Consider the following 14,243-nt stretch of genomic DNA (forward strand, 5'->3'; position numbering starts at 1 on the left):
AAAACCTCTAGCATTTTGTAAGTGGGGGACAGACCATTTAAATCACAAAGTTTGTATTTATTTAGCTGTTTTCTCTGACTGGTAAATTCTTTCAGTATAAAAAAAACGCAAGCAAAGAAATAAACACAAGACTCATAGAAGAAGAAAAATTTAAAAATTTGCACCAATTGCCTGAAGCTTTGTAAACAATGATAATTATAACCTTAAAGATTAAGTGTTTTCTAAAAAAAAAATCAATTTGTTCAATTTATTTAGTCATCTGTGTAGGCTGTTATGTGCAACCCCACACAGGCATGAACACACACACACACATATACACACGTGGTAAGTCTGTAGTTGTACAGTTAGAAGAGTTTTGAGGAAAATGTATCCTATTTACTGCTTAGCTATGTGACCAATGCAGAACTATAATATAAATCTCTGAAATTTCCATCCCATTGTTTTATATTACTGAATAAATTATATCAGGATGATAACAGTTGGATGCAAAAAACAATCATATCTTCAGTATAAAAATAGTGTTATTGTTTAGTAAGCTATACTGTGTAAATGTATTAGGGGGATATACTGACTTGCCCTGGATGGTTATACTCTTTTTCCTTAAAAATATCTTTTGTTTCTACCCCCTACTAAGAAGGAAGGAATGTTTCCCATTAAGATATGAAGTGAGTTTGTTTTTCACTTTTGCCTTTTATATAGGGATACTGAATATAAAGGACTACAGCTCTCCCTGGATCAGGTCAATGCTACCAAGCCGGCATTCTCATACGCAAATTCAACTCCGACCATAACGGATAATAGGAAGGGAAGCAAATCTCGCCTCTCAACCACAAAGTCAAAATCAAGGACATCACCATATCCACAGGTAGTTGTCTTTGAAAAACAAAATTAAATATTTTTTTTAATATCTTGATTTTGACTGCTATTTTATTGAAGTAATTAGAATGGGCCAAAGAACATGCTACTTAAAGAGAATAAAAGACAACAGGTTATAAGATCTTGAGAAAAGAATATGTTTCTTTAAACTGTTTGTAAAAAGCTGGAAACGTTTATGTCTCAGCATGCATAATAAATCATCATCAACAACAATAACAGAGCAGGGCTCAGAGTTAATGAGGAGCGGACAGAAGGACAAGTGAAAATGTTGGTTTTGAAATACTTGCTTTGAGAGGATTGTGAGTTTTGCCATTTGAGAAAGCTTGCTTTTTCTTACTTACTCTTTAATAATTCCACATCTAGAAAGCTGCCAGATCTTTGACAGCAGTTCAGTCCTGAAATCTTAGTCATGAGGAGTGAGCATTGAGGAAGAAAAGCAATGATCTAACTTGCTGAACTGGAACAAGAAAACTTTCCTATGTATGAAGCTTTGAAAGGCAGAAAGTGCTAGGAGGTGGCCAGTGGCAACAATAATCTTTAATTTCCCAGATTTCATTTGCAGGACTAATGTGTAAGGAAAATGTCCCCACTTGGAGAATGGACCAGACTTGCCTGGGTCTCTGAACTGGAGCTTACCTAATACATTTATGCAACTGATTTCTGCAGATAATGCCACAGTGCATGCATACTTACACTGTCAACCCTTTAGCTCAAATAAATCTGTTTGTCAAAATTACCATTATGTTTACTAGAAAATGATGTGTTACTGCCCTTATGCCACCACACAGTGGATATAAATGTATGCATTCACGATGTAACATTGAAGAGCTATGTATTTTTAAAGACTCCAGGTCAATATTTAACTGATGATGACCTTGATGACTACAGTTTCTCTGCAGGCACAATATTTTCTAAACTGATCTCTAAGAGCTTACAATGTGAGCCAAATCACATCACCGTCTACATCACTTCCTTGTTTTCTTTCTTTTTCTCCTCAAAAGTACCACGGGTAGGAATTTCAGTTAAATGACATCTGCTTTTGGCACAGGGAATATTTAACTTAGTGCCTAGATGTGAAATCAGATTCTTAATTTTAAGAATGTAACTTTGCCAGAGGTTGTTATGGCTCCTGTTTAATCATTCGTTCACATGCATTTCTGTGGGTTGTTAAAGAAGAGTCTTTCTCTTGAATGTCCTACGCCAAACAACTGTAATAAAACTGCTTTAAAGAATCAAGAAAGATACCTACAATTAATTCTAGATTAGATTTTTAAGATTACTATCTTTGTTTTACTTAAATTACCCTTCATCTCCCCTCACACAGTTCTTTCAGAAGTCGCCATCTGCTAGCAGGACAATCCTAACTGAAAACCTGTTATCCTCCCACATCTATCTGCTTTCTGAAAGTGTGACTTTCATCAGCACCTCCTTATTCTCTCTGCCACCAGAAAAAATCCTGCACTAGCAGTGCAGCGTTGAGACTGTTGGTTTATCAGGGGTTGTTGCCTGAAAGCTCAGGGTGTTTAGGCTGTAGTTTCATTTTGCATCCCCATTACTGGCTGCCTGGTAGTAAAGTCACAGATTTCATCATTCAAAAAGAAGCAGCCGTGCTAGTTGCCAATATCTTGAAAAATGGTCATACCACTCATTGTAGCGCATCACCACAAGCAACGCTGGCAGCTTGGCTTTGCATCCCTCTCATCCTTCTCCACCACTGAATAAACTGTTGAAAGACTAAGAAAAGCTGTTGTGAAGAACAATCAGCAGGTGGTATGGCCTGTGTCCCTCAGTCTCCAGTCCACGCAATTTGCCACCCAATTGCAGAGAATTAGAGTGTGACTCAAAAGCCACGGCTGAAAAGTGAGGTCATGGGGTTTGGCTTATGCAGAAGCCTGGATTTTGGTGGAGGGAGGAAGCAGGAAGTTTATTAGTAAAATAATGGTAGTGGGCAAAGTACTTCTTAAAGTTAGGAGCACCTAGAAGATTTAAAATGTACATACTTTATTTCCTTTTTGTTTTTATTTTTGTTTTGTCTTCTTTCCCCATTACCACTTACTTTGCTTTGCTCTTGAGGAGAAAAGGGAATCATATGCTTTGTTGGGTGATGACTGAGAATCCTCTCCCTTGCTAGCTGTGTGTCCCTAGGATAGGATAGCTACATGAGATATGAACTGTATGAAAAACATGTTAATAAATTTCAGCTGAATATTTATTACTAGGGCAAAAGTTGGATGTTTTGGTCACCTAAGGCAGTGTTAATGTTTTTCTCCTCAAGTCTGATGCAAAAACAGGCATAGTGTAATATGGGGCCGGTAGACTCTTTAAGCAAAAACTGAGTTCATCAAATTGGAAGCACTGATCAGCATCTGATTAACAGTGACTGACATTAGTACAGTGGGCTAGTAGGTTCTGTGAAACCAGCCCCAGGCAGGGTAAGGACAAGGAGAGAGGAGAGCAACCCAAAACTCATGACAAAGCTGTAGGATTTGCCCAGACACTTTGAACAGTGTTCTAGTCCTGTTCTTCCAGAGAGGTGGACAGCTGAAAGAGGAGGTGAAAAAAACAAGAGAGATGAAGACTTGATAGAGATTTGCAGGAAAAGGAAATTGTGAGTTGGTTAAAAGATGCCTGTAGTCTTCTCCCATAACAATCATCATTGTCAGGCGCTCCCAAAATCTAGCCCCGGACCTCATTTATTCTGTACACAGGAAATAGCAACAAGATTGGAAAAACATTTTAATTGTGATCATCTGAGCAACTGCTCTGGATCTTAATCTCTCATTAATGATGATTGTTTAAAGACAATATCTAAAATTGTCTGTTGTCTGCCTCTAATGAAAATATTTTATGATCAGATCTGGATAAATGTTTATTCCTTCATATCTCATTTTAGTTCTTCAATAAAGATTTTAAATATATACATATATATATATATATATATATATATGTAACAACCAAACACACGCATACAAGTAAGGATGTACCCAAGAGCTGTCGGATGGAGGCTTTGGTGTGTGTTACAGCATGCATGAAGTTTTCGAAGTAAAAACCTTCTTTAGTAGGTGTATATAAATGCAATTTATTTTGGAGGCAAATTGATTTTATAGCTCTTTAAACAGATAATCTGGATTAATTTTGCAGTCCACCTCTATTTGGGCATATTGCCCAATGGGGTAAAGATAATAGAATCAGGCTGAATTCTAGTCAGCCTTTTTTGTTTTTTTTTTTTTGTTTTTTCATTTCTTCCTGTGGCCTAAAGCTTTGGCAACTTCCAGCATATTCAAAAGCAAAGCAAACCCCTCTTTTTATAGTAAACATAACTCCTGATCTGGTGAAGAGTCACCAGCAGTGGGGGTTATTTTAATGGACATGCTGTATTACTTTAATCTAAGCCTTTCACCATCTGTTCTGCCTATAATAGTGAACGCAAAAAGAACATATTTTACATTTCAGGATTACATTAGTAAAAAGTAAGATAAAAGTGATTTAAAAGCATGCATATGTTCTTAGTACAATGCAGCCTGCATCTGTGATGCTTTTTCTCATGGTTAAGACACAAATCAAGAGGAAAGCTGCTAATGTTGATGTAGTGAAAGTTTTTCATGGAAAAGAGGACTCTGAGAGGGTTTCACTATGTATTTAATGTTTATAATGATAAAAACCTGAGTAGGCTTCCAGAAAATGAGATAACTATAACATCTATTGTTTGAACATCTGGCACAGTGTGCGGAGCAGGCTGATGTTGCTGCGTATGACAGGGTGAGTGCTCAGGCCAGTGAGACACCTGCGGGAATGGAAGGTCAGGCAAAAGAAAATCACCCGGGATTTATTGGCTAATGGCCATGGGCTCTTGGAGAGTAAGCTTTTCTCCAACATGGGATTTATATTTTCTTGCTTCCTTGCCCCTTCAGCCCTGCTGAAGTTTTTCTTGGAGTGAAAATCGCATCAGTGATGGCTGATAGCCCCCTTCTATGTCAGTGCTGATCCCACTGGTGTGCTCTCACTGCTATGGTACACTGGATTAGCACTCTGGAAGACATTTCTAGTACCCAGCGGTGGCAATTCAGTTTCCAGCAACCAGCTGGAGGACCATCTGGTTTATTTATTTTTGTTGTTTATGACAGAAGATACTTCAGAAATCACCTGAAGGGTGATTTTTATATTTCACATCTTGCCTGTCTGAAGCTCTTTATCATGTTTAACCTCTGTCTGCTGGTTAAACTTTGTAAAACAAACAAACAAAAAAAATTCTACCTGGTAGGAGTCAAAAGGGAAAAATTAGCAGAAAGGAAAACATTTCTGGTGAGGCAGGCAGGACTGTGATTGAAAAAAAAAATTCACTGATTTTAATTTGCCATAATTTTCATGAAATCTGATTCCATTTTCTATGGCCTTTCATCACTTGACATATGGGAGCCTAATTCTGACTTGAGAGATAGTGTTTCCACTCCCATTTCAGTAAGGCAGTATCTTTGATCATCCTGTCATTTCTCCCCCTGTCGACATGTCACACATGCCCGTATTTGGAGTCCCCACCTGTCAACATCAGATTCCCAGTAGGACTGCAGCGGTAGAGGCAGCCTGACGATGCCAAATAGAGATGTGATTAGCTTTAAAGGGAATGAGACGTATTTTTGGCCTATGGCTGCTTATGTTGTACCTTAAGAGCAGGCAGTCAGATCGACCCTTGGTCGACAATGTGGACCACAAGCAATTCACTGTGTTAATTTAATTCTGTCTGTGGCCTAGCAGCTGCTACGGGTCAGATCTCAAATAATCATCATTTACATCAAGTACAAAGAATATGCATGAAGTATTGTTGGTCTTGGCTACATAGTTATATGACATTACATGGTGCATTTCTGATATACTGAACATGTACCCTTTGGAGAGGTTTTCCTTTCTTTAAGAAAAGTGCATAAAGGCCTGTGCAATTGAATCCTTTGTGGTTAGGTTCAAGATGAAAAAAAAAAAGAGCAAGTTTTCAGTTAAATGAAGAAATTCCCTTCAAGAGAAGCTATGTTGGACCCTGAGGTGTCCTTAGAAACAGAGAACTAATAAAAAAGTATCTATTAGGGCTAAATGAAATTAAGAATTTTCAGTCTGAAAGAATCTCAGGCATTAATTATCATCATAAGATTGTCCGAAAAAAAGAAATTTTATTATAATATTATATAGAAATGAACTTTCCTTGTTCTTATGAAAGAAATACATACCATGAGTTCTCTTTTTAATAAGAAAATAAATGAATTTTAAACTTTTTATAGTTACATTTATGCTTATCTTATATTTCAGCTTAACTTTTTAAATTAAAAAATTTAGTTTATAAAATTCAAATCCAAAAGGAGAACTAAAAATAGTTCTAAAATGAAAAACAGGTACAAAAGTAATTTTGCTTTTGTGAATTTCCATTTTAACTAAAATTTAATAGTCAAAATCTTGTTAATAATTTACAATTTTTTTCACCGGAAACTTAATTTTATCTACATATTTATGTCAAAAAGTTTATAAGAAGTCAGTATTTTTGATGATACCTTTGGGATGAAGCAGTTTGAAGACTTTAGCTCTGAAAGGATAATAGGAGAGTTAGATGTTCCAGTTGGTCATGTAACACTGTCATGGCTGAATAAAGTTCTTAGCTAATGTACGCTGAGTTACTGGAATTTAAAAGCCTTTTGTGGCTCTGTAACTATCTTACCTCCATGCAAAATTGGATTTATCCTTTCACCTCCTTAACCTTGTGATGAATGTGGTGGTACTGACTTGCTGACCTCCTCCATATCTACTGGTAGGCTTTTTGCCTGTGGGTATTCTTCTGACAACTAATAACAAAATATAATTGAGCTCCCCAAAGCCACGACCCTTTCTTTCTTTCCTTTAAATAACCGATTGTGTTAACACACAGTATTCACAAATATAAACTGGAATACTGAAGAAATACCCAATTAAATGCCAAATGCACTACTGATGTTGCACAGATGGTTTAAGTTTCTGTAAGTCAAACATCTGGTCAGTACTTTCGATTGGTAAGTGCATAAAACCTTGATCCTGGTTGATAATGAGGAGTTTCATAGCAACTCAATCTAATGAAAAGGAAAGTAAGCTTATGTTTTCAGGAGAGAGGCCTAATACCTATTAAAAGAAAAGGCAGAGTGGGCATCTGGAAGGTGAGTGATGGAATGGGAGAATTTCAAGGTTTCATGTTGTAATACATTGATTTGTGGCCTGACTGTGCAGTACTGAAGAGGTGAGCATGTACAGCTTTGGTCTCATCCCAATCCATAATCATGGGTGGAATTGATTTAAAGATGTTCCATGAAGTTCGACAGTTCCAATAAATAAAGAGATTTAAAAATGAGATAACTAAATTCCAAGAGGTTTAATAAGCATTTTTTTTTTCCCCACAAAGTATCTGAAAGTTTGAAACATTCATTATGAGTATCTAGAAATCTGTGACATTTAACTTAACCCTTACTTCTCTCTAAACATGCTCCTATTCTGTCTGCTTTTCCAACTGCCTGCTAGTTGCTCTTTCTGTGTTGGGAGGGCCCTTCTTAAGCGAGGGTGCCAAATGCCCACTCTGCCTGCTTTGGCTAGCAGCCACCTTTTCTGGCAAACACTTTCTGGATTTTCCTTATTCCCACATCACAACAGAGCTGTGACTTTTAGCTTCCTACTGATCTGCCATGACTTCAGAGCTTTACTCTGTAGCAGCATTGGTAGTCCCAGGATCTACAGGAGGCTTTCTTTTCCCTACTAATAGGAGGAAAGAAGTTCAAAGATCCCACTCCAGGTAAGAAAAAAAAAATCCAACCACAAACAAAATATGAGGAAAAGAGAGGGAACCCTTAGAAAAAGAACTTGAAATATATTCAGTTTCAATTTGACATGTGAGAATGCTCCACGAGCAATGTTTATTTCAGTCCCTTTTGAAAGCGCTTTGCAGAGGAGTGTTGGAGCACCATTGCTGAGCATAAGCACTAGCTTTCAAAGCAATAAGAAAAACCTGGACATATTAAAAAAATATTGAATTGCAACATTGATGTTGCTGAGGCTAATATTACACATCATAAAGGAGATGGCTATTAAGGCTCAACATGGGATGTTTTAGACTTTCATGAGGTCTGTCCTGTCATCTGTGAGCTCATTACAGAGTGTTATACAGGAAAGGAGTAGGAGTCCAATCAGAAGGTGCAGACGTGTGGGCACGCTCACAAAAAAACACCCTATCCTATACATACTCGGTCTTTTCAGTGCAGTCACTTGCAGATTTCACCCAGGCGTAGTAATTTCCCCGCTGCTCCTCCTGTTTTGCAGTATTCTGGATTTCACACCGAGAGATCCGAGTCTGACCACGAGAGCCAGTGGGGCGGGAGCCCCCTGACCGATACGGCTTCTCCCCAGCTACTGGAGCCCGCGGACAGACCGAGCTCCCAGCACCACGACGTCTCCTGTGCCTACAGACAGTACTCAGACCGCAGTGCTCTCTGCTACGGTTTTGCACTCGACCACTCCAGGCTGGCCGATGACAGACATTTCCACACTCAGGCCTGCGAAGGAGGCAGATGTGAAGCTGGCCGGTATTTCCTTGGCACGCCGCAGCCGGGAAGGGAGAGCTGGTGGGGTTCTCGTTCAGCATTGCCTCTGACTAAGTCGTCCCCCGAGAGCAGAGAAGCGTATGAAAACAATATGCCCCACATAACGTCAGTGCACAGGATTCATGGTAAGAGATAACAAGGATTTGCAGCAGTGGCACCACCTCAGATAAAGCAACGTGATATAAACGAGCAGCTGTTTATGTATGTGAGAGACAGAAAATGAGAGAGGCTCTTGATGTACGTCCTCGTCTCAGAGATCGCATCTATGGAAATGAGGAATGATTAAAATTCAAGATGAGTTTGACAGTCTGGCTTATATGCAGCAAAATATGATTTTGCCGTATATTTTTTAATCTCTGAAATTAAGGTGGAAATATCTGCCTGGTGAGATTTTAAGGTTGATCTTAAAGCTATAAGCAAAATAATACACTTGATAGAAATGTGTTCTTTATTTCATTTAAGATTAAAATACTTTGGATGGAATATATTTAGCGAAAATTTAGAGCTAAATCCAAGCTAGATATTAAGAAATCCTTAAAGTCTTTGGAGAAATTGTTCTCCAAATGTTTTTTTACTAGATTATGTAAGATTTGATGTTTATTTTTATTTAAGATTGGCAATTCAAATTAACATTAGCTTTTGGTTTCAGACATGTCTCTCTCCCTAGCCATAATTTTTAGCCAACTTGAGTCTCTCCATCCTTTCAGGACCAAGCCTGAAGCCTTGCTTGGTGTCTGTCAGGTTGCAAACTCAGTGCATTAGCACATCTTCAGAGGCTGAAGCTCATAAAAAAGTCACAGTGAAAGGCTGATCTTGGGTTTGGAAAAGTCTGAAGATCCTTTAATTTAAAGGGTAGGCTGGAGGTTGAAAGACTGCAGCTGACCCAAAAGTCAGAGTTCAAGGTTGTAAGGATAGATGCAGCATAAAAAAAGATGCTTTTCTATTAAAATAATTTGTCAAAACATAGGTTGTATCCAAAGAACTCATAAAAGCTAATTGCATTAGTACCATTCCATTAACTTGCAGAATGAGGCTTTGGAAATCAAAATGAACTCTACTATTTTACTCCAATCTGAGGAAAACTATGTTGAGATTAGACAAAAGGTCTGGGAAATATGGTCAGAAGAAATATGAAGAAAGAAAGGGAGACCTAAATTTTGTTGATGAGGACTTTCTCCACTTTTGCTGTGAGAACACACCTCCTTCCTTGTGTCTGTTCTGTACTTCTGTCATACTGGTGTTTCTCTAGCTTTTTTTTTTTTTTTTCTCCAAAAAAGAGAATTGAGTGAAGTATGATAATTTCACTGGCAAATTTTACACATGATAATTCTTGCTGAGCATAAAGATAATGATGTAGAAATATCATATGGAGGTACAAATACAAAAATGTTAAATATTTATTCTATAACTTTATCAAGGATGCAAATGGATAATGCAATTTTATTTTAGTTTGTTCCTTGGTTTTGCTGTAATTCCAGGTGCTGCAGTTATTTTCTTTCTTGTATTAAGTCTTACGTGTTTCAGCAGGCCTTCAGTCTACATGCAGCTTTGGGGGTAAAACCTAACATGTTATTCTTAATTGGGGAGAGGAACATCTCAGCTTCCCTAGCAAATGTGTCATTTTTATTTAGATTAAGGCAGTTTCAGACCTTGGCCTTTCACGAATGAAACTGGTTTTGACAATACTATGTGAAAACTGCTGTCATAGCTATTTCTTTGGGCAGAAAATATTTTCTTCCTTTTATATTCTTTTAATGTATCTTCTGGTAGTCCTGGTTTGGAGTTGCCTTACAATAACAACAATGAGTTGACCCGTATGGCAGGCCCTGGATATTGTGTGTGAGCCCATGTGTTTCTGGTCACACTCAGGAAGTCTGGGACACCACAGTTACCGTCCGTGCAGTGAGACAAACTGACCCTGTGGTTTAGAGTCACGGCCGACCAGCTCCCCAGGATGTTGTGGTGTGCTCTGGTGGCTGGAGCTCCCTTCCACCTCCAGGCTATGGCATTTTGGGTCCAGGTCTTAAGAGGACACGAAGAATAAATTTATGCTCATGGGATACTCCACAGTGCAGTACTTTTACCAACAAATGGCAGGACACGTTTATTATAAAAGCCTATCACTGATTTTTGTCATGAACTCTTGCAACACACCAGTAGTGGTTCGTCACCCAAACAGATCTGTATGCCTTGACTCAACACAGAGCAGAAGGAACTACTTGTGCTAGTCTGAAAATGGGTTTCCTTTGAGGAGTCCTGTCAACCAGTTCAACAGGCCTCATCCCCAAAGAGGACTTTGTATGTGCTGAGGCAAAGGTGTCATTAAGTAATTTGTGCAAGTCCAACACGTGCCCTCCTGCAAGCACGTATCTCAGCAAATCCTTTATCAAGCCCTTTATTATCGTGTGATCCTAGCTGGCTGTTCAGGCTTGGGGGTCACTCACTTTCTTCCTAGTGAGGATTGACAGGTCTGATTCTGTCCTTTCAGCTACATGCAAGCTGAACACCTTCTCTGATATGTCTATGGGCCTTATTTTTTAAAGAGAGGTAAGAATATGGTTATATTTTCCCATTCAAAAAGTTTTATGCAGCAAATATTTATGTTTTGGGATATGACATATTTTTACCGTAACCCTGTTTAACAGCTATGGGTTCTTCCGCTTCTAAAGAACTGCTTCATTACTTGTCTTTATTTATAGTTGTGTAACCTGCGTAAAGTCACGACAGGGCCACAAACTATTCCTCAATGCTGTCTCTATATTTTAACTTCAGGAAAGACCTAAGAAGGCATGATGGAATGATGTACATTTGTAATTCCTTGAGATTTTTGTTTTCACCATGGTCTCCGTTCACTCAGGCTTTGTTGATGCAAAGAGATAGTGAGGGGTCAGGGGCCTGAACATCGGTATTGAGGGCACTTTGACATGCCATAGGATACCCTGACTGGCCTCTAGCTGCTCCGGAAGACACAGAGTTCCTGTAGAGTTGATACCATACCTGCTGGGCCTATGCAGATACTTGGTTATTCTAGAGTGCCTCAGGTGGCACTGGATGTCTGTGTTGAGGTGCTTAGATCTCCTTTTTATATATTTTCATCTATGTTAGTTGTTCTGTGTACGGACACTGGAAACTGGAGGTTGTCACTGAAAAGCAAGGGGTCTACCATGGTCATTCTTGTTGACTTTGTAACCGGTCACTTGTCTCTGTCTTGGTTTTCTGTCTGCAAAATAAGGTTCAGAGTACTTGTACTTCAAGGTTGCTTGCCTCCTTCAACCTCAATGCTTGTCCCCTTTCTCTCTTTCCTAGGGAGAGGACACTGGGATGAGGACAGTGTCGTTAGCTCACCTGACCCTGGCTCTGCCAGTGAATCAGGTGACCGATACCGTACTGAGCAATATCAGAGCAGTCCACATGAGCCCAGCAAAATTGAAACTCTAATAAGAGCCACCCAGCAAATGATTAAAGAGGAAGAAAACAGACTACAGCTGAGGAAAACAACCCCTGATCCACTGGTCTCCATTAATGGCACGGGGAAGAAGCACGCTATCTGTTTTGCGAACTACCCTCAGCAGCAGTTGGCAGGGGATGTCTGCCGCGTCCCAACAGTTGCCAACACTCCTCCCTGTGAACACATCCAGCAACGAGATGGAAAGATCATGAGCCCACATGAAAATGACTATGACAACAGCCCCACAACACTGTCTAGGATAAGCAGCCCCAATTCTGACCGAATATCTAAATCTAGTTTGGTACTAGCTAAAGACTACCTGCATTCAGACATGTCCCCTCATCAAACCCCAGGGGACCACCCAGCAGCCTCTCCAAATTATTACAGCTCCCACAGGCAGTACTTTGATAAGCATGCTTACACGTTAACTGGATATGCCCTGGAGCATCTATATGACACTGAAACCATTAGAAACTATTCACTAGGCTGTAATGGATCACACTTTGATGTCACTTCTCAGTTAAGGATGCAGCAAGATCCAGCACAAGGACACAAGGGAACATCTGTTATAATAACCAATGGAAGCTGACACTTTTTTCTAAAAACTTTTGTGCTTTAAAAAATAACCTTTGAAATCTAATTGGAAGATATTATATGTTTTCATGCCCGTGTCGTTACCAGCATTTGATATACCACAGTGCACTAGAAAGAATAACCTAAGGTTTGGGGGGATTAGTTAAAACACATTACTTATAAAAATTAAAAATGCACTGGCATGCAGGGTTAGAGTGAATGGAGCTAAACTCAAAGCTCGTGCCATGCAAGGTGAGACGTATGGAAGAGGTCTAGGCAGGGAGTGCTTGGGGCAGGCTAGCGGAGCAATTTATGCACGTTGTGTAAGAGGTGGTTGTTTGGAAATGCTGCCAAGGGCAGACCTTCTGAATTGCAGGTGCCCCACAGGTCCCAGCCAGTGAAACTGCTATGCACTCTTTTAACACAGAAAGTTGGAATGTGTTCCTCTGAAATACACATCAAAATGTGTACTTCTGGTGATCTGCTTATTCCCTAACAGCCAAGTGTGTTATGCTGCTCCATGGTATAAAGCATCCATGGCTAACCAATACAAAATCAAAAAGGGGAGAAGGAAGAGAGAACTCCTCAAATTGTTATTTCCTTGTGTACTCACATGCATAGCTATTTACATACGCTTGATTTGAAAGGAGTCAAATGAGCAGTATCCTTATGATTGGTACGATCAAATATTTCTTCTACTGCATTTAAAAGGAAGAGGGCCTTTCTCAGTGTAGTTTTGAGAAATACAATGGGTTTGGTTGTCTTCGTGTAGAGATGGGAGATTTTCCTCATATTTTTGAAAGGTTGCACAAGGTGAGTAGTGGAGTGAAATGGAAGAAAATTGTCAGGAGAAACAGGGACAATAGGCTGGAATTGGGAGTGGTCCAAGATAAACACAGTTAAGCCTATGGCTATATGCCATTTAGTAATAATTATAAAATAAGAAAAGTGGTTTATAGTGGCTGAATAATTAAGAATTAATTTGAAACACAGAAGGAACTAAATAAAATAATAGAAATTTTGCTGTAAAATACAAAGGCAATTGCTTAAATGTAAAAATATGAGAGGTGAGAATAGACAAAATCTGTATGGTGGTTTGTCCTATCTCTGATAAAGGTTTAGAGTAAATTAAGAAAGTATAAAAAATTGTGACTTCTCTGTCTGACATACAGTAAAGTAATAGGTATGACTTTGAAAAAGATATATGCATTCTTTTCTTGCTTGCAGCAGAAAATATAATGAATGTCAGAACATATTAGGGATATCAAAATCAGTCATATGTGCATTAAAAAATACTAAGGGAAATCAGGGTTTCAAGAAACTAAATTGTATTAAGAATGCTGATATTATCAGGGTCTGTCTTAGAGTTATAGAAGACATCAAAAGAGGCAGAGAAACTTTCTGCAATTTTTAATAATCTTGTGAACAAAGAGACACTAATTGATTGGAAAAGAGTAAATAAAAAACATATGCTAAAAAAAAATAAAATAGGGCATTTGTAGGCACAATTGATAGACCTGTCCTTCTTTGTCTGGAGTTTATATGAAGTCTCAAAGTTGACTGCAATGGGAGCAGGACCACCACTCCCTATTATACCAATGTGGATGTAAGGGGACTTGAGGTGATTACTAAAATGAGATTAGCACTAAGTCTAGCTTCATTTGTAACATTAAGAAGCTCGACATATGGGACTGAGTCATCAGTGGGACTAAATATAAACCAGCATGCTATGGGTGGGTTAAAAATAT

At 38.8% G+C, this 14,243-nt stretch overlaps 1 protein-coding gene across 2 annotated transcripts in view; it reads left to right on the forward strand.

The window, feature by feature from the left end:
- The window catches only part of SIM1 (SIM bHLH transcription factor 1), a 49,475-nt gene extending 36,047 nt beyond the window's left edge, over positions 1 to 13,428 (forward strand). For both annotated transcript variants that reach the window (XM_042803288.1, XM_042803289.1), the window contains 3 exons: positions 700 to 865; positions 8,194 to 8,599; positions 11,781 to 13,428. In XM_042803288.1, coding sequence (XP_042659222.1) covers positions 700 to 865; positions 8,194 to 8,599; positions 11,781 to 12,511 — 1,303 coding nt within the window. In that variant the 3' untranslated portion in view covers positions 12,512 to 13,428. The remainder of the gene's footprint in view (positions 1 to 699; positions 866 to 8,193; positions 8,600 to 11,780) is intronic.
- The last annotated feature ends 815 nt before the right edge of the window (positions 13,429 to 14,243 follow it).

This window comes from Tyto alba, unplaced genomic scaffold (genome assembly GCF_018691265.1).
Source record: "Tyto alba isolate M040663 unplaced genomic scaffold, T.alba_DEE_v4.0 Super-Scaffold_40, whole genome shotgun sequence".
NCBI classification, from domain to species: Eukaryota; Metazoa; Chordata; class Aves; order Strigiformes; family Tytonidae; genus Tyto; species Tyto alba.